The sequence below is a fragment of the Phaseolus vulgaris genome, chromosome 9, assembly GCF_051622355.1.
Source record: "Phaseolus vulgaris cultivar YP4 chromosome 9, ASM5162235v1, whole genome shotgun sequence".
Lineage (NCBI taxonomy): Eukaryota > Viridiplantae > Streptophyta > Magnoliopsida > Fabales > Fabaceae > Phaseolus > Phaseolus vulgaris.
In genome coordinates this window covers 23,446,359-23,472,468 of record NC_143506.1, presented here as the reverse complement: position 1 = coordinate 23,472,468, position 26,110 = coordinate 23,446,359, and the positions used below count along the sequence as shown (strand labels likewise).

The 26,110-nt window shown below is 32.1% G+C and overlaps 2 protein-coding genes across 4 annotated transcripts; one reads left to right on the top strand and one right to left on the bottom strand.

Annotated features, from left to right (window-relative positions):
- Positions 1 to 11,567: 11,567 nt before the first annotated feature.
- Positions 11,568 to 13,112, bottom strand: LOC137821113 (RING-H2 finger protein ATL74). The gene is made up of 2 exons (XM_068625544.2): positions 12,588 to 13,112; positions 11,568 to 12,495 (listed from the first exon to the last, which is right to left on the bottom strand). The coding sequence occupies exon 2, from the start codon at positions 12,401 to 12,403 to the stop codon at positions 11,819 to 11,821; it is 585 nt and encodes a 194-aa protein (XP_068481645.2). The 5' UTR covers positions 12,404 to 12,495; positions 12,588 to 13,112; the 3' UTR covers positions 11,568 to 11,818.
- Positions 13,113 to 18,655: 5,543 nt separating this feature from the next.
- Positions 18,656 to 22,886, top strand: LOC137821664 (bZIP transcription factor 18). Of its 3 annotated transcripts, none has more exons than XR_011082857.2 (5): positions 18,656 to 19,505; positions 19,611 to 19,743; positions 21,516 to 21,600; positions 21,819 to 22,273; positions 22,359 to 22,886. XR_011082857.2 is itself a non-coding variant. In XM_068626365.2 (4 exons), exons 1-4 carry the CDS (start codon positions 19,213 to 19,215, stop codon positions 22,172 to 22,174), a joined length of 867 nt encoding a protein of 288 aa, XP_068482466.1. In that variant the 5' UTR covers positions 18,929 to 19,212; the 3' UTR covers positions 22,175 to 22,691. The 3 variants fall into 3 exon arrangements, 1 of the variants encoding a protein (XP_068482466.1); XR_011082858.2 differs by having other exon boundaries at positions 18,929 to 19,505; positions 22,646 to 22,886; XM_068626365.2 differs by having other exon boundaries at positions 18,929 to 19,505; positions 21,819 to 22,691.
- The last annotated feature ends 3,224 nt before the right edge of the window (positions 22,887 to 26,110 follow it).

Here is a 26,110-nt window from a genome sequence, read left to right as displayed (position 1 = left end):
TTTTTAAGTCTTCTATGTATGCTTATTCTTCGTCTGGTTAGAACACAATATATCAACATCTACACTACAAATTGAGTTTTTAGCACTTTCTTTACACATAATTTGAAGACTACCCAAAACCAAAATTTGCAACCACTGGCCCTAAAAGATATTGAACCTTGGGTTCTCCATTCAAGTTATTCTCTATAGTTTAAAGGTATAGTTGGATAAATTTTAATTCTGTTTCTTCTGTATATATATAATTTTTTTTCTATATAAAATAAATTTTTAACTCCCTCAACTACCTAAAAAAATTAATTATTTCTCTAAAATAAACCAATCCAAACTTGCAGAAGACCAATCAACTGAGATGTATTGAGTTAAGTATAAGCTGCATAGACCAATCAACTAATATTTTTTATCTTCTCTCTTTCTTGGGATGCATGAAATTAATCAAATAACTTACTATTTATAGACATGTAATGAGACTGGAATTTTTTTTCTAATCAGTTTAATAGCCTAGCATATATAATGTAGGTTTTAATTATCATTCCATTTTTCACATAGAAATCCACAAACGTAACTTTATTTCCATGGTTTCAAACAAAGTATTCTAAAGTCGAGATTTATTTTGAAAAGAACAAATAATCTAAAGCTTGATTAATTAATAGTTCTAGTATTTATCAATAAATTTCTCTATAAGTATTTTATAGAACTTTTTGAAAATTAATTCTTTTATAAATTAAAATAAGTTTAGATACAAGTTAAAAATAATATTTAAAATTTATAAAAAAAAATTAAGAAAATATGTCCCAACTATTAAATGAGTCATCTCTTATTCCAAGTGTAGCCTAAATTTTGATTTAGCCTAATCAAGCTTAAAGGCAAATTGGGTTAAAGTTTCTCATTACACCCAACTCAAATTCAAGTCCATTCAAACCCTACACTTTTTAAGACGGATTCTTCATGCACCTCCATAAGTTCATCCATACGTTCTTGTGTTATTCTTACAAATTTTTGTATTCCAAAAATATTCTTCTGTTAAAAAAAGTTAAAAGTGTAATTTATATACTGGAATTTATAACTCATAAGTCTTTTTTCAAATTTGTAATTAACTTTTGGATTATGTAATCCAGAAGTCTTTTTTAAGATTGGTGATTAGCTTCCATATTACATAAATGGATTATGAAATCCAGAATATATTTAGATTACATAATCCATAAGCTACTCTCAAATCCATACTTTCGGATTATGTAATCCAAACTTGTAATCCAGAATACCATTTTTTTTAAATATATTCTGGATTACATAATCTGGTAACTATTTTCGAATTTGAGATTAGCTTCTAGATTATATAATTTAGAATATATATTTTTTAAAAATTTGCTTCCAGATTCTATAAATCTAGATAACACTTTCAAACTTGAAAATATCTTCCAGATTATATAATTCAGAGATAGAGTTTTAAATGTTAATTTATTTTTTTACATAATGATAAAAAGGTATGGAGGTGCCAAAAAATTGTATGGAGGTGCAGGAAGAAGCAGCCCACTGTTAATGTAGGTTTAACTTTAAATAAAATTACACTTTTTTTTTATATTTAATGAAACTTTTGAATAACGCATTTTTTTAGGTATGTTTAAGTACTTTTGATTTTCGGATTATAAGGTCACAAATTTTTATTTATTTACTTTATTAGAAATAATGATTTTATGAAGTCAGATTTGACTAAAATTAAGGAGTTACTATTTTTTCAACTTATAAACACTATATAAAATTTAATTAGAATGCATAAATACATTGTCATTTAATCATATATGTGACATATTAAAATGTTTGACTTTTATAAAAAAAATAAAAATTAGTAGATAATATAAAAATTTCAATAACATGCGAAAAATAATCTGTTATATAATACTTTCAATTAAAAAATATTTGAAACTCGGCCTCAATTAATGTTTTAATTTGACTATTTTAGTTTTACTTTTATAAAACAAAATTACTAGTCTTCTTATATTCGTTGGGCAGAAGGTACTAATCTTGTTTGCATACAAGTATCATGCCATTTCTTTTTACACCCACTCCCCATAGTTTTCATGTAGAGCAGGGATAGGTGAACAACTGACAGATGGTTGCGCCTGTGTACAACCTCTCCACTTGGCAAATTTCATAACATGGCAAGGGCAATTTTGTCCTTTTCTTAAAAAAATAAAAATCAGCATATGTGTTTTTCCAAAAGCTTCTTTTCCTCGTTTATCGAGCGTTGCTGGGTTTGAAGATTCTTGTGGGTTCGGAGATTCTTGCGCCTTCAATTCGGTGGTGGCACCTTCTACCAAAGGGAGATTGCGCCTTCAATCCGGGTTGGCATTTGGTGGACGTGCAATTTGGGGCTTCTTTGGAGGTTAGTTTTCGTTTAGGGTTTAGGATTTTATTGCATTATAGTAGCTATGTAGGATTCCTATTTGGATTTTAATTTTATGTGTTATTTAGGATTTCGTTTTGGATTTTGATTTTAGGGTTTCGTTTTGGGTTATCCTATTCGATGCATGTAAAGTATGGTCAAAATAGTGATGTGAGTGGCAATAGTGATGGTGATAAAAACGAGGGGCATGCGGTTTTCATGTTTAAGTTTAAGAATGACGAGGTAGGATGTGGGAGTGGGAATGGGAAGGAGGTGGATGTTGTATGGCAAACTGTCAGTTGTTCACATATCACTGCTCTGACAGGAAAATGATTGTTTGACATCTATCATTATGCTTGCGCTTGTATACAACCTCTCCATGTGGCAAATTTGATGACATGGCAAAGATAATTTTGTCATTTTCTTAAAAAAATAAAAATTAGTACATGCGTTTTTTCGAAAGCTTCTTTTCCTCATTTATCGAGGGCAGCTACGTTCGGAGATTCTGGTGGGTTCGGAGATTCTTGCGCCTTCAACACGGTGGTGGCGATGCTACCTAAGGGAGATTGCGTCTTCAATCTGGGTTGGCATTTGGTGGGCGTGCGATTTGGGGTTTCTTTGGAGGTTAGTTTTCGTTTAGGGATTAGGATTTTATTGCATTATAGTAGCTATGTAGGATTCCTATTTGGATTTTAATTTTATGTGTTATTTAGTGTTCCGTTTTGGATTTTGATTTTTGGGTTTCGTTTTGGGTTATCCTATTCGATGCATGTAAATTATGGTAAAAATAGTGATGTGAGTGACAATAGTGATGGTGGTAAAAACGAGGGGCATGCGGTTTTCATGTTTAAGTTTAAGCATGACGAGGTAGGTTGTGGGAGTGGGAAAGGGAAGGAGGTGGATGTTGTGTGGTCCGGTGGGGAGTGGAAGAATGGAAAGAGTTGGTCGTCTTTTTCAATGATTGTGAAATTGGGGAACAGAATGAATTGACGAACAATTAAAAAATTCTTTGGATAACCCAAAACAAAACCCTAAAATCAAAATCCAAAACGGAACACTAAATACCATAAAATTAAAATCCAAATAGGAATCCTACATAGCTACTATAATGCAATAAAATCCTAAACTCTAAACAAAAACTAACCTTAAAAGAAGCCCCAAATCGCACGCTCACTAAATGCCAACCCAGACTGCAGGCGCAAGATCTCCGAACCCACAAGAATCTCCGAACCCACAACGCTCTATGAATGAGGAAAAGAAGCTTTCGGAAAAACGCATATACTGATTTTAATTTTTTTAAGAAAAGGACAAAATTGCCCTTGCCATGTCATCAAATTTGTCACGTAAGAAGGTTGTATACAGGCGCAAGCAATATGATAGATGTCAATTAATCATTTTCCTGTCAGAGCAGTGATATGTGAACAACTGACAGCTGACTACGCCTGTAGACAACCTCTCCATGTGGCAAATTTGATGACATGGCAAGGGCAATTTTGTCCTTTTCTTAAAAAAAAATAAAAATCAGTATATGCGTTTTTCCAAAAGATTCTTTTCCTCATTTATCGAGCGCTGCAGGGGTTCGGAGATTCTTGTGGGTTCGAAGATTCTTGCGCCTTCAATTCGGTGGTGGCGGCTACTACCAAAGGGAGATTGCGCCTTCAATCTGGGTTGGCATTTGGTGAGCGTGCAATTTGGGGCTTCTTTGGAGGTTAGTTTTCGTTTAGAGTTTAAGATTTTATTGCATTATAGTAGCTATGTAGGATTCCTATTTGGATTTTAATTTTATGTGTTATTTAGGGTTCCGTTTTGGATTTTGATTTTAGGTTTTCGTTTTGGATTATCCTATTCGATGCATGTAAAGTATGGTAAAAATAGTTATATGAGTGGCAATAGTGATGGTGGTAAAAACGAGGGGCATGCAGTTTTCATGTTTAAGTTTAACAATGACGAGGTAGGATGTGGGAGTGGGAATGGGAAGGAGGTGGATGTTGTGTGGTCCGGTGGGTAGTAGAAGAATGGAAAAAGTTGGTCGTCTTCTTTAATGATTGTGAAATTGGGGAACGGAATGAATTGACAAACAATTCAAAAAATTCATTGGATAACCCTAAACGTAACCCTAAAATGTAAATCCAAAACGGAACCCTAAATAACCCATAAAATTAAAATCCAAATAGGAATTCTACATAGCTACTATAATGCAATAAAATCCTAAACCCTAAACGAAAACTAACCTCCAAAGAAGCCCCAAATCGCACGCTCACCAAATGTCAACCCAGACTGAAGGCGTGAGAATCTCTAAACCCACAACGCTCGATAAATGAGGAAAAGAAGCTTTCGAAAAAACGCATATACTATTTTTTATTTTTTTAAGAAAAAGACAAAATTGCCCTTGTCATGTCATCAAATTTACCACGTAAGAAGGTTGTATACAGGCGCAAGCATAATGATAGATGTCAAACAATCATTTTCCTGTCAGAGCAGTGATATGTGAACAACTGACAGCTACCTCTTCATGTCGCAAATTTGATGACATGGCAAAGGCAATTTTGTCCTTTTCTTAAAAAAATAAAAATTAGTATATGCGTTTTTTCGAAAGCTTCTTTTCCTCATTTATCGAGCGTTGCTGGGTTCGAAGATTCTTGTGGGTTCGGAGATTCTTGCACCTTCAATTCGGTGGTGGCACCTTCTACCTAAGGGAGATTGCGCCTTCAATCCGGGTTGGCATTTGGTGGACGTGCGATTTGGGGCTTCTTTGGAGGTTAGTTTTCGTTTATGGTTTAGTATTTTATTGCATTATAGTAGCTATGTAGGATTCCTATTTGGATTTTAATTTTATGGGTTATTTAGGGTTCCGTTTTGGATTTGGATTTTAGGGTTTCGTTTTGGGTTATCCTATTCTATGCATGTAAAGTATGGTAAAAATAGTGATGTGAGTGACAATAGTGATGGTGGTAAAAACGAGGGGCATGCGGTTTTCATGTTTAAGTTTAAGAATGACGAGGTAGGATGTGGGAGTGGGAATCGGAAGGAGGTGGATGTTGTGTGGTCCGGTGGGGAGTGGAAGAATGGAAAGAGTTGGTCGTCTTGTTCAATGTTTGTGAAATTGGGGAAAAGAATGAATTGACGAACAATTCAAAAAATTCATTGGATAACCCAAAACAAAACCCTAAAATCAAAATCCAAAACGGAACCCTAAATAACCCATAAAATTAAAATCCAAATAGGAATCCTACATAGCTATTATAATGCAATAAAATCCTAAACGTTAAACGAAAACTAACCTCCAAAGAAGCCCCAAATCGCACGCTCACCAAATGCCAACCCAGAGGCGCAAGATCTCCGATCCCACAACACTCGATAAATGAGGAAAAGAAGCTTTCGGAAAAACGCATATACTGATTTTTATTTTTTTAAGAAAAGGACAAAATTACCCTTGCCATGTCATCAAATTTGCTACGTAAGAAGGTTGTATACAGACGCAAGCATAATGATAGATGTCAAACAATCATTTTCCTGTCAGAGCTGTGATATGTGAACAACTGACAGCTGGTTGCGCCTGTATACAACCTCTCCATGTGGCAAATTTGATGACATGGCAAGGGCAATTTTGTCCTTTTCTTAAAAAAATAAAAATCAGTATATGCATTTTTCCAAAAGCTTCTTTTCCTCATTTATCGAGCGCTGCTGGGTTAAGAGATTCTTGTGCGTTCGGAGATTCTTGCGCCTTCAATTCGGTGGTGGCAGTTGCTACCTAAGGTTGATTGCACCTTCAATATGGGTTGGCATTTGGTGAGCCTGCGATTTGGGGCTTCTTTGGAGGTTAGTTTTCGTTTAGGGTTTAGGATTTTATTGCATTATAGTAGCTATGTAGGATTCTTATTTGGATTTTAATTTTATGGGTTATTTAGGGTTCCGTTTTGGATTTTTATTTTAGGGTTTCGTTTTGGGTTATCTTATTCGATGCATGTAAAGTATGGTAAAAATAGAGATGTGAGTGGCAATAGTGATGGTGGTAAAAACGAGGGGCATGCAGTTTTCAAGTTTAAGTTTAAGAATGACGATGTAGGATGTGGGAGTGGAAGAATGGAAAGAGTTGGTCGTCTTCTTTAATGATTGTGAAATTGTGGAACGGATGAATTGACGAACAATTCAAAAAATTCATTGGATAACCCAAAACAGAACCCTAAAATCTAAATCCATAATGGAACCCTAAATAACCCATAAAATTAAAATCCAAATAGAAATCCTACATAGCTACTATAATGCAATAAAATCCTAAATCATAAACGAAAACTAACCTCTAAAGAAGCCCCAAATCGCACGCTCACCAAATGCCAACCCAGAATGAAGGCGCAAGAATCTCCGAACCCACAACGCTCGATAAATGAGGAAAAGAAGCTTTCGTAAAAAGGCATATACTGTTTTTTATTTTTTTAAGAAAAGGACAAAATTGCCCTTGCCATGTCATGAAATTTGCCACGTAAGAAGGTTGTATACAAGCGCAAACATAATGATAGATTTCAAACAATCATTTTCCTGTCAGAGCAGTGATATGTGAACAACTGACAGCTGGCTGCGCCTGTATACAACCTCTCCATGTGGCAAATTTGATGACATGGCAAGGGCAATTTTGTCCTTTTCTTAAAAAAATAAAAATCAGTATATGCGTTTTTTCAAAAGCTTCTTTTCCTCATTTATCGTGTGCTGCTGGGTTCAGAGATTCTTGTGGGTTCGGAGATTCTTGCGCCTTCAATTCGGTGGTGGCGGCTGCTACCTAAGGGAGATTGCGCCTTCAATCTGGGTTGGCATTTGGTGGGCGTGCGATTTGGGGCTTCTTTGGAGGTTAGTTTTCGTTTAAGGTTTAGGATTTTATTGAGCTATGTAGGATTCCTATTTGGATTTTAATTTTATGGGTTATTTAGTAGTTATTTTAATATGTTGTTGTTTGCCATTGTGCTACCCTTTGTGTTTATGTAATGTGTTATGAGTGGACTTAAATAAGAAAATGTTTTAGATTGTCTAAGCCAAAAAGATAATTTAGTTATGTAATCTAAAAATTATGTTTTTATAATTTTTTTTAAAGTATGTAATTTAGAAGAGACTTTCAAATTATACATTTTAAAATTTAAAAAAAATTGCAAACCAAAAAATTCTCTTATTTCATAATTTGAAGTTTTTTTTATAAGAAAATACTTCTTAATTATATAATATGGAAACTTTTTTTATGTGACTTCCAAAGTTCACAATCTAAAAGTAAAAAAAACATAAAAAAAATGACTTTTACATTAAACAATCTAAAAGTAAAAAAAAAAAAATACAATACAGAAATAAACAAAGTTTCAAGATTATATAATTTGAAAATTATTTTTTTATTTTATTATTTTTAATTTTGAATTATATAACTTTAAAAGATTTTTTATGCAAAAATATAACTCAGAATAAAGTGGAAATTTTTATAATAGAAAAGGAAATTATGGAAATGAAAATAAAATTTGGTGAAGGATCAAATAGGTAAATTTTTACAGAAGGTGAAAATCAGAATCCACGTTCTGTATACATAAATTTTTTCTATAATATAATACTAAAAAAGTTATTAAATATAAATTAATTTTAGAGATCAAAATAATTATTCAATATATTAATTAGAATAGACACTATTTTATAAATTAAAAAATTATTAATATATAAAATAATTTCTATTATTAATAAAAATTTATAATATAATTTTTAAATTAATATTTAACTATTAGTTATCAACTTACTAACAGTTTATTATGTTTTAAATTAGTTTTTATTAGACTTTTAAAAATTAATTAGAATATAAAATATTATTAGTTAAAAAATTTTGGTAACTAATTTAAATACCAATTTAAAAATTATTTTATAATATTTTTTATTAATAATAAAAATCAAATTAGATATTAATAATTTTTTAATTTCTAAATTTTTCTAAATTAATATTTAATTTAATTAATATGATTAATTATTTTTTATCTCTAATTTTAATTATTATTTAATTATTTTCTTATAATGCAACGTGTGAAACCATTACATCAACGCACCAAGTTATTCACTAATTATTTTCTTAGATAGTTTTTTTTAAGTAAGCTTATTAAGGTTTGGTTATGGTTTTTAAGAAAAGATAAATAAGAGTATTGTATCTACCATAAATTATGGATCAATTTTAATTACATAATGCGTGATTTTATGCTTAAAACAATAGTATAGTAAATGAAAAACCATAGATTAATTAGTACCCGGCAGAGCTGGATCATGAGCCACGTAAACACTACATGGTACAAAAAATAGAACATTTATGTTCTCTTGTATTCCTCTTTACAAACAACTTACTAACATATCCTAAAGTAAAGAAAAAGTAAAGTATGTCGTCTTTATATAATGCAGAATACTAAGGTCCATCTCACTGCAATATACAGACTATAAAATATATCAGTTTCCACTTTTCAATCATGTAAAGTTCCAAATCCAAATCCAAAACATGGTGTCATGGAGCCTTGTTTAATCGATTTCTACTTTGAGTTCCTCGTTTCAATCTTGCACTCAACTCTCCACATAAGCAAACAGATGTTACCTTCGCGTGCAACCCTCTTTCTCGTGTAAATAATTAACCTACTTAATGGATTTGAACTTGTATCAATTGTATTCTATGCTTAATGCAGGCCATAGGACCCTCTTTCCGAACTTAGGATAAGCACGTTTAGGATTTGAATCCAAACACAACGTAAGAAGGGAAAATTAACTCATTTCAATTTGGTGAGTGGTGTATCTTTGAGAAGTGCCCAAAAAAAATTCAATTTCAATTTCAGGCTGCAGAGTATCTCATTTCTCATTGATTGGTTGCAATCCATGGTTAGTGCTGGGATGGATTTTTATTTTCAAACTGTGGGTCCAAGTAGCCCACAAAGGATATTTATTTAGAGCGGATGAAGAAAGAGAGATTATTCCCTTTTGTGAACAGAAGAACAATCATGATTACTTGGTTTTATATGCTCTTGTACTCAAATTGCCCTTCAAATCAAACAGGGAAAGGAAAAAAAGCTAAATAAATGGGCAAAACTACTCTTCATTATCTAATGACTAACTTGGTCAATGATTCTCTTTTCTTCTCATTTGCTTTCCACTCAACGTATTTGTGTAGGTAAAATGTTCACATATCATGATTCATGCTAAAATCAATAAGGTTTTAATGTTGGAGTAGACCATATGTTAATTAAACCCATGTAGCCATGTAGGCACTATGATGGCCTATGAACTCTAAGTTCAGTAAAAGGTTTTCTAGTTCTGGTCTCATTCATTTGATCTACAGAAACTTAATTTTCCAACTATTTGAATAGGTATTTAGTTTATCTCATAATTAAACAAGAGACTTGTGTAAACTAGATGTCCAAAAAGTTTAAGGTGATGATAGCATCTGAATGGTAGGAGTAGCAAGATTAAACTCTAGACCACTTGAAATTAATGTAGATCATCTAATACCATCCAATGATCCAACCTTGCACAGTCACTTCAACTATTAATTGAAATGTATAATCTCAAACATAAGTTAGATTGGTAGAAGCAGCTCAAATCTGTTCTTGAGTTACTTGCATTTGTAAGTTCAATTTCTTATAAAATTGAGTTTGTAATAGGCCTAACTCATCTCAGCTACCCTTCACTTCTACCCCGGTGATAAATGAACACATGTCAATTGCTTCAGCAATACAACAATCATGAAAGGGTATCAGAAGACAGAAACACAAAATGTATAAAATTATGCATCTAAAATATGTGCTTTAAAGTGTAAACAATCTTGTTGTGAATCTGTTATTTCATTCTCTCTAAGCCACCTCCTAATGTTACTAGCCTTGAAGTTGAAGACCAGAGAACTTGACCAAAGTATGTACCCTACTCATCTAGTGACATGATACTTGTCATCGATATGTAGTGGATACTAAAGAAGATGTACACATGGGAATTGGGATAAATGCCCAAGTCTTTCAGCCTGCAAGCGGTGGATTAAAATGAGAGAATTTAAATAAAGCTTTGCTTGATTGACAAGAGTACTATAAAAGAATAAAGACAGGTTTCAAATTATCAATTGTGATGAAATCAGCATGACATCATTTTGGTTCTCATGCTCTTGAATCCTGATTCAATTCACGAAATGCATGTTGTACTTCAAAGGATGTTAGTGTATAGACTAAGTAGAGTGAAATGATAAGAGATGTTGGTGTATGTAAGATGAGGATAGCCTCCACTTATAAGATAAATTTAGTTGATATATGAGATTAAATATTTGTAAATTTTTCGATGTAAGATGAAGATTCATTTACTTGTATAGTCTAAATTAACCTTATCTCTTATTCACATGGATTCATAATAACAAATTTTGAACTTTTCTTAAATATTGAATGCATAATAACCGTAAAAGGTGTAAGAACTATCTATCTAAGCAAAAACTTTGAGTAATAATTGACAAGTGCCTGGCACATGGTACCAACGTGGAAAGATAGTAATTTAAAAGAAGTTCTCGCTTCTTTTATGCTTATTTCTTATTAACAAGTTTCCGATTTAGATTTGGAATCAGATTTCCAACTCTGACCTTTTGATGTGCTTATTCAGGACTTGGTTAATCTCTGTGTTTATTAAGGTTGTTCTTCTCTACTAATTAAGGTTATTTCGATTGAAATATTTTGGACCGTGTGAATTTCCCTTTATCAAAGAATATGCCACTCACATGGAAGTGGAAAAGAGCATCCATGTTTGCTTTGACATGCAGAGAAAATAAGTGATCTTTCATGGGATGTTTGATTGATGTCTTCTGACATTGATTGCTAAGTCGCAAGCCATTAAAAGATTCAGTTATATATTTAGTTAGTTCTACAATCAGAATGCTTATCATGAACTAAATATGCATTAAATACTTTATTTAATTTTGAAACCCACTGTAGCTCTATTCAGATCATAAGGAAATGCTTTAGAGTCAAGAAAGTTGAACAAAGTTAGAACTAGTCATTCAGTGATAAGATTGTTTTTTTCTCTTCCATTTTTTGGAGACAATGCCATCCATGGATCCAAGTTTGAACTAGTCATTCACTAACAAGATTTTTTTCTCTTCTTTTTTTCTGGAGACAATGTCATTGATCCATGTGTCCAAGTGTGTGTGCATCACTTGCTTTTCAATCTATTTGCAGACAACAAGCATTTAAGATTCAGCACTATTTCTCATGTCAGGAAAACATGCACAAACACAGACTGAGATCTAAAACTATAATCCAAACATGCAGTATTCCCACACTAATATCTACCCCCAATATCTTCAATTTTTCATACCACACAAATGCACAGTAAACATAAAAAACAATTTCCAAATTCAAGGCTAAAACGAACTAGTCTCCATTTATTCATCCGTTCCTTGGTTGAGGGCTAAGTTTGCAATTAACGAACCTCTTCCACAGCCACTGCTAAAGACACATGTTCATGTCCTCCTAAAGCATTCCCTGCATAGTTACTGGTTCCAGCAGCAACAGCTCCAGAAATGGTCGGTTGCTCAAGCAAAGATTGTCTGCAATTAGGACAAGAGGAGTGTGAGAGGAGCCATGTATCTATGCACCTTACATGGAATCCATGGTTACATTTTGGCAACAATCTTACTTTCTCCCCATCCACAAACTCCCCAAGGCAAATCGGACAATCTGTGGCTGCAATACCGACAGTACCTGAACCATAAACAACTATAGGGATCTGATGCAATGCACTCTTCTTTAGGCCTTTTGCTACCAAACGTGCGGCAGTCTCCTCTGGGGTCTCAAAAGCAAACCTGCGGCTACATCTTAGAGCACATCGCACAATTGAGTTGAGTCCCAAAGCACATATAAGCGCACAAAGCAACGCAGCCAAGATAATCACCATGTTGGTGTCAAAATTTGCATCACCTGTGAAAGTCTCTCTTGTCCTATTCACGTTACTTGGTGCAGGCGTGCTTGAATTTGTGTCAAGCAACAAGCGATGATGAAGAGCCATTATCTGTGTCGACCTCTTCAAAAACACCAACAATTCCAAGTGCTAAACTCTGAATTTGTGTACCCTTTTGATTTCAGCTGAAGTATCTATCTCTGCAGCTTGAAAAGCTTGGAGAAATGAGCTTGGAAATTTAGAATAAAGTAGAGGCACATAGAGGTTTGAAACATCTCGGACGTGTCAAAACCTTTCTGTGATGTAACACTCCTTGCACTGGATGGTTACTTGAGTGTTGAAGACAGAAGAATTTTAATGCTCGTCAGAGAAGAGTACTACTGCTGAAGCAAGCAAGAAAAGTTCTGAATTATTTTTTTCTCTTATCGACAAGAAATAGAGAAGGACCTTAACCTTTTTGAGTTATGGCAATATCTGTCAGGAATCCCACTAGATAAAGGCTCTCAGAGAAGCATCTCTTGGTTACAAGGAAAAGGAAAACACAAATGGGGTGGTGAATACTGAATACTTAAAAGTATCTAAGACTTTGTAGGATGAAGACTGAAAACCAGAACCACTTTGTTATAGAAGCACACAAAATCAATCTCTGACTCTCAAATCACTATTGGCATGTCTATTCAAATTTTCATAGACCAAAGCCATCATCATGCAAACCATGACCATGCGGAAGATTTTAATTGGTCTTACCGGGCTTGTGAAATTGTGATGTTTTCCAACTGGAATGGTTGGAGTTTTTCTTCACACTATTTGAGAGCACAAAATAAGAGACTAAATTTTTTGTGACACAAAAGAAGGTGTGGATATTATGAAGCGTTGTTTTTGTCTTGAAGTGGTTTGTTGTTTGTGTTTCAGAGTTCCAGAAGCAATTGGGACATAGATATTATGTTAGGAAGTGAAAAGCAAGACAGCTTCTTTGTTGTCCCCTTCTATTATTATTATTATTATATCAATATTATTGCAGCTAGATATGACATGTACAAGGCAAGGTTTTAATTTTAAATAAAATTTTATGTATAGGTAATGTTACTGAAACTAAATTTCAATTGATTTTAGAATGAGGAATAGGATAAGGAGAAAAAAGCAGTTGGGAATTTTGATGATGGTACCTGAATTGATCCATCCTAATCAAAATTAGCTTATCTAAAACAGCACTTATTCTCAGCACCAAATCCTTCCCCCACTCAACCTTAATTCAACCTTAATTTAAACTCTAACTAATCTCTTCCCTTCTATTCATGTGTTTTCTCTTAAATTGTTTCATTCACATCTATAATTACTGCTAATTATGCCACCTTTAATTATGAGTAGTTGTGTATCAACCATGTACGGCAAGAATAAAGTAAACATAGTTAAAGTATGAAATATATATTCAATTTAGCAGAAGGCAGTGTTGAAAAATATCCAGTAAAACATAAGAAAAAAAAATATTTGTGATGGCAAAGTTTATCTATAAATAAGACAAATTGTTAAAGATCATGTGTAAGAGTATTAATAATTATATCAATCAATAAAAGATATTGATTCCTAATTAAGAAATATTTCATAGCTAGTATTTTTCACCTCGATCATAAATAAAGTTTATTAATAATTTTTATGCTACGTGTCAAGTATCTAAAAGTCAAAATATATTTTTGTTAGAATCATGAATGGTTTATAATAACATTACTCTTATAGAAAAAATAGATAAATATGATTTTCTTACAAAATGATATGATATCATTCAGTTAATAAACCTGTCATAATATCATTCAGTTATTTATCCAGTGGTGAATCAAATTGGTGACCTAAAATATGATACCAATAATTGGATCTAACATTTGTCACTTTTATCTAATGATAAGTGATTAATCCAACAAACACAATTACTTACGAATATTTTAATCGGTTTTTGTTTTTTCCATAGAACATTCTATTATTAAAACGTACACACATGTGAAACTAAAGTTACTTAATCAGTATCATTAGGTAACATGCAGTCAAATATTTTTTCCTTATAATTTTATGTAATGAAGTTTATAAGACAGTATTCATTCATTTTGGATTTTTTAACATATCACCTCACGTCGAGATTATCAATTTGCGTATGAACTATATATTATAAGTGATTCAATAACATGTGACACGATAGGTCTAACAGAAACATTTTTTAAGATAGACTCTGATATCATATTAAGAGTTGGACTTTAAGTCTAACTTTCGTAAAATCGATTTATATATTGTGTTTATATGTTTATTGGAAAATCGAAAATTTGGAGCAGTTTGAGAGGTATGCGAATGCAGTGAGATATAATGATGTGAGCGTTTTGTGAAAGTGTGTTTGTGTGTAAATAGCAAGGACAAGGCATTGATATTTGTTGGAGCATAGTTTTGTTGGGCACTATGGGAAGTTTGATTTGATGAGGCAAAGAAACGTTACAGCAAAGTGGTGTGGATTTAGGCGATTGCGAAGGAACGCAACACAGCTGCAACTATAGAAACTAGTTTGTCGTGTTTTGATGGGAGCAATTAAATAAATAAGCATAAAATGAAGGGTGTTGTGGTTCAAATTTCTACATCGTGGGCCATTTGCCACCACCCCCATTGGCAGAGAAGGCTCCACTACCACATTGTTTGTTCCTTAATCACAATTCCTCATCATTCTAAAAGGTTGCCACGTGTTCCATGGATTCACTTTATCTCATACACAACGTCCATCACTGCCACCTATATATTCTCTCTGCTACTTCACTAAATTTCTCACAATTCTGAAGTTTTATTGTGTTGTTAGTGTAATTCACCATTTGACACGATATTTTTCTAAGAGAATCATGATCAAGTACTTGGTTAGATATGGATTTGATTGCATAAGAAATTAGTTTCCGAAATTCAAATGAGATTTCCCTTTTAGATAGGTGGTGATGGGGTCTTTTATTCCTGTACCCCATTGTTTCAAGTTGCAATATCATAGAGTGGTCAAATGCTAAAATTGTTCTAACTTTTCATTTTCCCACTTCATTTTCTTCCTCCCGTGCACCCCATATATACAAATATGTACTATGTATTCTATAATAATCTACATTCTAAAATAAAAAATTATTATTTTTAACATTTTGAAATGTTTAATCCATAAAATTATTAGATTACACAATCTGAAATTAAAATTAAAAAATAAAAATAATAAACTCACCTGAAATTACACCACCGAGCACTACACAAACCCAAACACTCAAACATCAACGCGCCCAATGCCCATCATGTTAATTTATTTTCAGAAGGGTAAAATCGGAGTTTCAACATGGGAGTGAAACTTGAGAACATGGGGGTGCAGGAATAAAAGTCAAGGTGATGGATGAAGGTTGGGAGGGCCCACATAGTAAATGTGGAAGGAATGGTTTAGGCCCATTATTGTGGTGTGTAAAGACCAAGTGAGGTCATGATGTGGATATGCTTCTCCTCCTCCTCTTGAATGTCATTTTGATTTGGCTCCAATTTTCTATACCTATAAATATATTTTGTTGATACTGTTTTGTTTCAAAATAAGTAATTTGAAATAAAAACAAATAGACAATGGTATTTATAGAATGCAGAAAACAATACTCATAAAGAAAAACTAATAGATTAATGGACTCCTTTGTAAAACATGTTTTATTGCTTAATACACACAATTGTTTTTGCTAGGATTTTCATAGGAGATAAATGGGAAGATTTAACATCAATGAACTATAAGTTAATATGATACCACATTAAATCTAAAACTTTAAAGATGTGTTTATTGAATTTTTTTCTTTATGTCACTCAACTTTATTATTTCTACACAATGTGAGAATTTCAACTTATACTTGAATTCTAATAATTTTCACCTCAAATATGAGTTGATTTTATCTCGAGACATACTTTGTCTCAACATTTATGTAAACATATTTCTCCTTACCTTAACTGTTGTTGGATTTGTACAACCAAAGACATGATCACCTTTGTCTAAACCAGTCACCAGTCACCAAGACAAAATCATCAACTCTGATATCACTATTAGAAAACTTTCATAGGGGATAAAATTGGAAGATTTAACATAAACGAGTTATGAGTTGTCATATAAGCTAGCACGCTACTACCTTCAACCCAAAACCTTAAGGTTATCTGTTTGCGAATCTTTTCTCTTTATATGTCACTCATCTTTCTCATTTCTACTTAATGTGAGACTTTCAACTCATACATGGATTTTTAACCATTTTTTATATAGTTTTTTAGATTACTCCTTTTATGAAAGAAGATTATGTACTTAACTCTATTACAGTTTAATAAAGAAAATAGAGTAGTTGGTATAGGATGAAAATTGTCTTTGGCTTCTCGTTTGCTAGGTGATATTTGAGGAGTGTTGTTTGGATACTTATTATATAATTTTACACAATTTAACTTTGGATTTGGATGTTATGTAGAGATGTATCAATGAAGAGGGTTATGGTGTTAGATAGGCATACGAGAATTGTTAGAATTCATGTCAACGTATGTTATTTTCTAAGTTATATTATGAGGTCTTAATTACAAAGTTAATTGATGATAAGTATAGTCAAGAAGGTGAATAAAAACATATGTCCAACTAATAATATACAATGGATTACAAGGGTAGCCAGATGAAGGATGAGATGAAATATGTATCAAAACATTATTAAAGTAGGATTTGTGGTTATTTAGAACTTTTTGGTTGAAAGATATAAATGCAACACTATTTATAGGTATTTTACCACATTTGATAGTATCTTTGCTCTCGCTTGAGAGACTGTACATCAATAGATAGGGGTGTTCATAGTGCGATTTATTTCAGTTCCTTATTGTTAAAAATATATTTGAATAAAACATAAAATTATATGCATTTCAAATTAGTTTAGTTTCAACATAAAAAAATTTAAAATTAAACCCCTTTGTGCAATTTGGGTTGGATCAATTTTACGATTTTATTGTATAATGTTTTATTGGTACATTTACACTATTAGAAAAGGCCAATTTAAAGGTAATTCTAATCACATTTTGTCAATGATTTTATAACTATTGTTGAAAAAATATATATTTTTAATGAAAGTTTAGATCATCATCATATGTGTTCATTTCAACGACGATTTTTTTCAAAATTTTCATGTATGTATGTATATATATATATATATATATATATATATATATATATATATATATATATACACACACGACAATAGTTATTAAAAATTGCCACCATATGTAACTTATATGTCGAAAAATTTAAACAAAGTCATCCTTGTATGTTGTATGAAGGTTCATACGTTTTTTTTTATTACAAATACAAATTAGATGATGATTTGTAGTTAAAACTGTCTTCTTCATATAAATATTTTGTTTTGTATATATGTTGTTGAAATTATTTTTTTTAGAACATTTCATTTATTTATATTATTTTTCTCAGTTGTTAAACTACCATCTAATTCAAGGATATGGTATAAAAACATATATCAATTAAAAAAAATAAAATTGAAATTAAGTATATAAAAAAAAATTATAAATAAGTATTTCAAATGTAAAAATTTTAAAACATAAAAATCATAAGTGAAACTAAAATTAAAAGAAAAAAACAAAGTTTACAAACTATTATAATACCATCTATCTTGATTGGTTGTAAAATTGATAAAAGAGGTTGTTTATATTGATCTAGCATAATCAATGAATTTGGAATCGAACAATTGTACATCCATGAAACATTGCAACACATAATAACTTAAAATTAGTTCATTAACTAAACACAATTTATTTTATAATGAATTAGTTAAATCTAGTTATCTAATTTCAACCTCTTTCAATATTATTTATCATTTGTTACATTATATAGTACCTACACTTATATTCTCCAAATTGTTTATTATATGACACTCTAATACTAACCTACTTAATACTTAAGATATTTAATTTAAAAAAAAACAAATAATGTATATTTAAGGAATCTTGAATTTGATATATCCTTCAAAAACATTATATTAAAAATAGACACTGATAAAAAAAAAACACGAATTAATTAGAGAACGCCTAATTAATTCTTATACATAAATTCAAAATAGATATTAATTATCAATCTAATATTTGTTTAGAATATGATACTTATTGTGCGTATAAAGTGTGATTGGTAAGGAATATATAAATGATTAAGAATACCTTGTAGCACAAGTTTAGTATCAAATAGTTTGTCTACATGATTTACGTAAGAAAATTATACGCTGTCTTAGAAAAGTTGTATTCAAGACTTTCACACTTCATTGCTTAACCTTAGGCTTATTTGAATATGCAGCTTACTTTGTATGATCAGAAATGAAGTTTTATTCTTTATTCATCTTCTTCAAGGTATATCATTGCTTAATCATTTCCTCTTTCTCAAATGTCAACATTGATCAACCTAACATTCATAAATATGAAGCATGTCGTGACAACATAATTTACACACTCGAGGCACCACTATTAATATAAACGACTAAAAATATTGTGAGAGATTAGAAAATATTGTGAGAGATTAAAAATAAAAAAGTGAAATAATTACAGAAAAACTTATTTATTTAATTAATTAATTAATTAATTTCTTGCGAGCATGGTTAATGGAAGGTATGAGGGAGAAACGATAACAGCGGGAGAAGAAAAAATAGGTGAAATAAACAAAATGAAAGAAGAGCATGACGGGGGCATTTTCTGATTCATTGCAATTAAGAAGAAAAAGAAGACGAAACGACGACGTTCGGAGTCCCCTTCATAGGCAGAGACCGCGCCAGTGAGAGCCCAAAGGGGAGGGAAACGGAGCAGTGACCGGTTCATACCCATCGGATCCGAACATACCGACAACCCGGTCACTATCAACCCCTCCCCCTAAAACGATGTCGTTCGCTCACCACCGTCGAACCCAATCGGAGATGCATTTCCGGATCACCGACGACTTCGACCTCGAGGTCGATCTCTCTCCTCCGCATTTCCAAGATCCCACCCCGCCCAACCAATTTGGACCCAAACCCGAATCTCCGCCGCACGAGACCGCCCGCTCGGGTCACCGGAGAAGTAATTCCGCCGATACCTCTTCCTCCTCGCTGCTCGAAGGCATTGAGGCCAAGAAGGCCCTGTCCCCCGATAAGCTCGCCGAACTCTGGACCGTTGATCCCAAACGTGCCAAGAGGTTCCTTTCTCTCCTTCACATTGTGATATCGTTGCGATTTCAATTCGTAGTTTCAATTGTCACTTTCTTGCGTTGCGACTGAAGGGAATGGTGCATGTGATGCAGGATTCTCGCTAACCGTCAATCCGCGGCGCGCTCTAAAGAGAGGAAAGCTTGTTACGTGTCGGAGCTTGAAAGGAAATTTCAATCCCTTCAAACGGAAGCAACCACTCTCTCTGCTCAATTAAGTCTTTTCCAGGTTCCTCTTGCTCAAATTTTAAATCTGCATTGCTTCATTTGTAAGTAACCACGTTGAATAAACCTTGTTACCTGCATTATGACGAATTTAGGGTGTGTTTGTTTGGTGATACAACTCAGTTAAAATGCTTTTTCGATACAGTTTCGTTCATATTTGCTATTGTTAAGTATACAATTTTGTGTAGGAATGCACTGTATGGTCACATCATCTTATTCATTAGCATGACGTGACAATACCTGAGTTTTCTTTTTGGTTGCTTATTGAAAAAACAATACACTTATCGGGCATATAAATTAAACTTTATTCGATAAGATTTTATCGGATGAGAGCTTATGCCATCTATTTGACCGACCAACCTAACGTGACATAGTTGGCAGGTACATGGCATTGTCTTTTAAGTACATCGTCAATGAGTTGATCTTTAAGTATGTGTGTATGGAAACATCTATTGAGAGATATCAGAACTTTAAATGAATCAGTGTTTCAAAAAATTAGTCCTTCGTTTCCTGTTGGAAATACCTATATTCACCTAAAATGTACATTTCAAAAAAGATAAAATCTTATTTTGATAAGCTTACTGAAATTAGTTAAAAAGAAGCTATGATACTCAAACTATTTTCATAAGCTCAAATAAGCTTTCCATAAGTTTTTCAAAACCTCCCCTTTGTTGTTTCTGGTAATACATCTTCTTTGCGGTTGTCCTTGTGTTTTGCAGCCAGAGTTTATTGTATTTTAAGATATGAATGTGATTATGCGTAGAAGTAACTCTAACATATCTTCATGCGAAGTGTTTTATCCACAGGAACTCGTATATCACATAGTCAACATGTAGTGCTTTAAACATTAGACTCCCTTTCTTTAAAGCCGGGGAGGGAGAATCAATGCATATGATTATTAATAACTGTGTCATGAGAAATGCTTGTGACGCTTTCTCCCATGCACTTGAGTGAAATTCATGCGGGATCCATTAAATGTTGAAAAGAGTGTGTATTTATCATTCTTCTCGTGTTATTTATTATTCCAGTATCCCACATTTAGTTACATACATGACACATCACTCACATTCTCATCTACACAGTAGCTAGCTAGTCACACCCAGTTTTATCGCCTCATGCAGTGATTCGATTGCTTTCACTCCAAACAAACTGCATGTGGTGCAGTTTGCATCTGGACAATTTAGATTTGATTAAATATAGTTGAGATTGTTTATAGATGTAAAATGAATAATTTGTATGAACGAGATTATGTCTAGTTTAAAAGCTGCTAATGATCTTGATTACCTCACACATATGCAAGGTATTATGTTCGGTTGTAATAATGATCACCAAGCATTGTCATATACGTGTATATTTGAGGAATGCTAGCAACACATTCTTTTATGCTCTCTTTTTTACATTACTTTTTGGGAGAAATTTTACATGGGTAAAAGGAGTGTTGCTAATATTTCTTAAATATATATGATACTTTTATTTTTATTTTTCATGAAAGACAGGGTTTTAGATGTCTATTCTGATTCATTGTCTGTGTGACATGATGGTCTTGTAATATGATAGGATCCAATTCCTGTAGGATTTGCTTTATTTGCTTGCTTTAATTTTGAATAAGCTGCTTCTTAATGCCAGGCATGAAGCTAACTTATTTTTCTTCGTTATTAATTTGCTTGTGTACTTTATTGCACTTTGCTTCAAATTCATTAAATTCAAATATATGCAAGGGGCTTTCATGTATAAAATGCTACCTCAGACTAGTTCTTTCTTACACATCTTTTTCAGAGAGATACAACTGGTCTGAGTTCTGAAAATACGGAGTTGAAGCTTAGGTTACAAGCCATGGAACAACAAGCTAAGTTGTGTGATGGTACGTTTCTGCCATAGAAAAGCTATCCTGTTTCCACTTGCTATTCGCTAGTCACTGTTCACGTTTATATTTGAAATGTATGGCATATATATTGGTTATGTGTGATATCCCACTAGTAGTAGTGTTTCTGTTACGTTAAACTTTCAGCTAATATATTGCTATTTACAACTCATTCACGACTTCAAACCCCCTGCCTCAAAAAATTGTAAAATGTACAGCTCTAAATGAAGCACTGAAGAAAGAAGTTGATAGGCTGAGGGTTGCAACTGGAGATATGGCAATGCCTGCTGATAACTATGGCTTGGGAATGCATCAACTTACATATTCTCAAGGACCGTTCTTCTCACATCAGTCACAACATGGCCAGAGTGCAGTTCAGGCCATGCAAATGCCGCAGATGCATTCACTCTCATCTAATGTGTCTACTTCCCATGAGCCTCTGTTTGATCTAGACATTCCCTATGATATGTCCGAAATGTTGTCGAATGAATCTATCGGGCAGTTTCAGGGGCTGGACATAGGCAACGGGGTTCCTCATGTTCTGATGCCAGATTATCCCTCCAATTTCTGTTAATAAAAATAAAAAATGCCTTTTGGTTCAAAATTGACTGACCAACATGTCACCAGCCTTTTTATTGGAGTGGTCATAGACTGGCTGGAGTGAGATCTAAAGGTATTATTTTTTTTCTATTTAATTCTTTATTTGATTAATGCTGTGTTTGGATTAGTTTATCTTAAATCACCCTTTTGTTTTTCAGTTTTAGAACGACAAAAGTAATTGTTTTCCTAAAGTAAGTTAAAACAACAAATATCAGTGTTGGCTCCCCCCATTCCAATTAGGCTCAATTTATGGAGATCAAAATTGAGATTTTTTTTGAAGTTATATGATTCATTCTAGTCTTTTTTTTTTACATTATTTTGTTACTGGGAAAATTTGTATTTACTTGCACCTTCCCTGCAACAAACTTCTGAGTCTGTGTACGCGTTTTTGCGCTGAGCAGAGATTAGGTGTTTGTGACAGTTTTCATTTTCTACCATGTTGCAGAAAGAACCATTTGTCATAAATTTTAATTGGGACTATTCAAACATAAGGACATGGTATGCCCTGGATGGACCATCTTGTTTATATTTTTTGTGGAAACAGAAGTTAGACATGTTTTGTTGGATTACTCTACTGACAACTTTGAAAAAGCCATTTGAATGAGCGCCTCAAGTTTCCACATACTTTTCTAGTTTGGTATTGTGTTAGGCACGAAATAAATGGCAAGTACCTTCTTTTTGTTATCGCTGATGATCCCTTTTATCTTTTATCTTCTCTGTTGTATTCGTTCATTTTTCATTCAAATTTCCCCTTCTGAGACATTTTTTATGTGGCACGTTTGCTGATAATTGCAGAAAGAGTTGTATAGAGTTAAAATCATAAACATTCTCAAAATTAGACTGATAACAGAATCGGGGGAAATACTGATTAGTTCATTACTTTGATCTTAGTTGAACTATTGGTTGTTAAAAATAAATATCTTAGAAGTTGCATCACATTGAGTGATGGAATAGCAATAAAATGTCTGGTAAAATTTTAAATTAATGTTAAATTATCAGATTATATATGTTGTATGCTAAAAAAGAAGTTAATAATAAGTGGTTGAATAATTGTAAATGACCTTCATATGGTAGACCTGTGTTTCTTGACTTTGGATCTTTTATTGACTGCAAAATACTTATTTAAATAAATAAAAATTACTAAATTAGAACAATTAGCTTCCATCATTGATTTTGCAATAGTTTTCATCAGATTAAAAACTATCAAATATTATTTTAGACATGTTTGGAAGAGGGTCTCTATAAACTCCTTTTATATAAAAAATTGAAATTAACTTTTCTATCCATTAAAACTAACTTTCCTACACGTTAATTTGTAATAGTTTTCTTATATAATTGTTTTCTACTTTTAGTTTAACTTGTTCATAAATTAAATTTATTTTATGAAGAAATTAATTTTAATTTTGAAATATTTTTTCTTGAAACTCCTTACACTTGTAAAAGTATGAATTGATCTTTGAATATTATAATTTAATGACAAATTTACCATCATTAATGTAGTTCTTAATATTACAATTTAATGACCAAACGGTCACATAATTTAGCAAAAAAAATGTAGTTGTAATATTTTTTATATATATAAATGTAGGAACTAAATAATTTTTTTGTTTTATACTCTTCTATTTTTATTTTGGAGAAAAAGGAATTTGGAAAAACTATAAAGAGTAACTGTATTTGATCGCTTAGTTTACTTTGTAAAGTAAAAATTACCATATAATCATAAAATGATAGTTTACTCAATGAATCTTTTTAAAAAAGTCTATATATGATTAGTTGAAATTTATTGAATATTATTAAATTTTTATAAGTTTCACTTCTTATTTAATTGTTATCTCTCTTGATTTAAAAATAACATATTAATCTAAATATTGTTTAGCCATTGTGAAATTAACTAGTTTTGATTTCGATTCTATAAAAAAATTATTTGTTTCTCATCATTATAAAATTTGAAATAACTATTTTTAATCCTTATAAAATGTGTTTTTAGTCTCTAAAAAAGAGTTACAGGATCCAAAATCAATTTCCACATATTTTATAGAGATTAAGTAAAACATATTTTAAGAATAGTATTTATAAAAATGTTTGTAATGAAGAAAACAAAAAGATAGTCATCAATAAAATTTGGCAAGTCTAAATAGAGTTGTTTTACATTGATTCATAGTGAGAAGGGAAAAGAACAAGTTAGGGATTGATTCAACCCATAATCACCCCTTCAATGCCTGTTACTTATGAATTATTACAGTAGCATGATAAATAATAGAATAAATAGGCCTTAAAGACAAAATTGTGAGTTAATGATGGGACGTAAATAGAGGTTAAGTGGAAAAAAAATAATTAGTGTGGGTCAAAGTCACTTTAGTTAAATTTAATTGGGAATAAACAAATTTATATCCACTTATATAATACTAAAAATATAATTTTTAAATTAATTAAAAAAAAATAACGTAAAATAGGTCAATTAATTATGGTTATTATGTGTTAACTTAGCCGTCACTTAAATGTTTAATTTTTATAATATGTATTAAAGTATGTAATTAACTACTTATAAGTATTTATTATATATTTATTATAAATTATCATATTTTTAAAATTGTATTAATTTTTTCATTTGGTCTTCATCTATTCCGTCTTCCAAAACTCTAGTTGGAAACCTTTTCATGGGCGACTTCCTACAGATCAACATATTCAGAATAAGGGTTTGCATATATGTTCTATGTGTTCGCTTTGTGAAAAGCAAGAGGAATCTATTCAACATCTATTTTTTGAATGTTCTAACGCATTGCATATTTGGAGTTGGGTACGACAAATTTTTCTTACTTCTCATTTCTCTAATAAGGATGATCTACTTTCTTTTATTAAGAGTGATGGTAGTCCTTTGGTTAAATTGATTAAGCTTGCGGTGATAACCTTTTCTATATGGATGATATGGCGTATGAGGAATTATGTTAGATTTCAGGATAAGATTGGGGTTTCTAAGGCTATTTCGATAATTAAAGATTTAACTTGTCTAGTGGGAAATTCGTCTAAAGCTTCAATGAAGAATGATATGTTGGACTTCAACGTGATTAAGTTTTTCGGTATTAAGACTCGTAGTGGTAAAGTTCTTCGTCCTCTTTCTATTAGATGAGAATTTCCTTCACCAGGCTGGGTCAAAATTAATACTGATGGGGCTGCTAGGGGGTATCCTGGTCTTGCTACTTGTGGAGGTATTTTTCGTGGGAGTATGGGAGAATTTATTGGTGCTTTTTCAGCGTTTCTTGAAGTTCAAACTGCTTTGCTTGCTGAGTTTTATGGACTTATACATGCTATGGAGGAAGCTCAAAAAATGGGACTTACTAATGTCTGGCTTGAATGTGATTCTGCCTTGGTTTGTGCTGCGTTTACTGCTAGGACTAATGTTCCGTGGATGCTTCAGAATCGATGGAATACTTGTCTTAATTTTTGTGGGACAATCAAGTTTAGGGTAACTCATATTTTTCGTGAAGGGAATGCGTGTGCTGATAAGTTGGCTAATTTAGGATTTATTCATAGAGAATCATTTCATTGGTATAATAGACTCCCAGCTAGTCTGTTCTTAGAATTCTTTATGAATAGGTATAATCTACCTATGTATCGTTTGTGTTAACATATGAGTTTTGGTCTAGTCCCCCCATATTTTTGTATTTTCTTTCTTTTTTCTTTTTTTTAATAATATTTTTTTTTCATGTGATGGCAGATGATTGTTGTTAGTTGAGGTGTCAGCTTAGCTGAGATGTCAAGTTGCATAGTGATGCCTAACACGAAAACTTTATAATAAAAAAAAATTGTATTAATTTCTAATTTTTTTATAATTATTTATCTTTTTCTATTTTAGGTAGTATCAACTAAAAGACGATAAAGTTCAAGAACATAAGAATTCAGTTAATCCTAC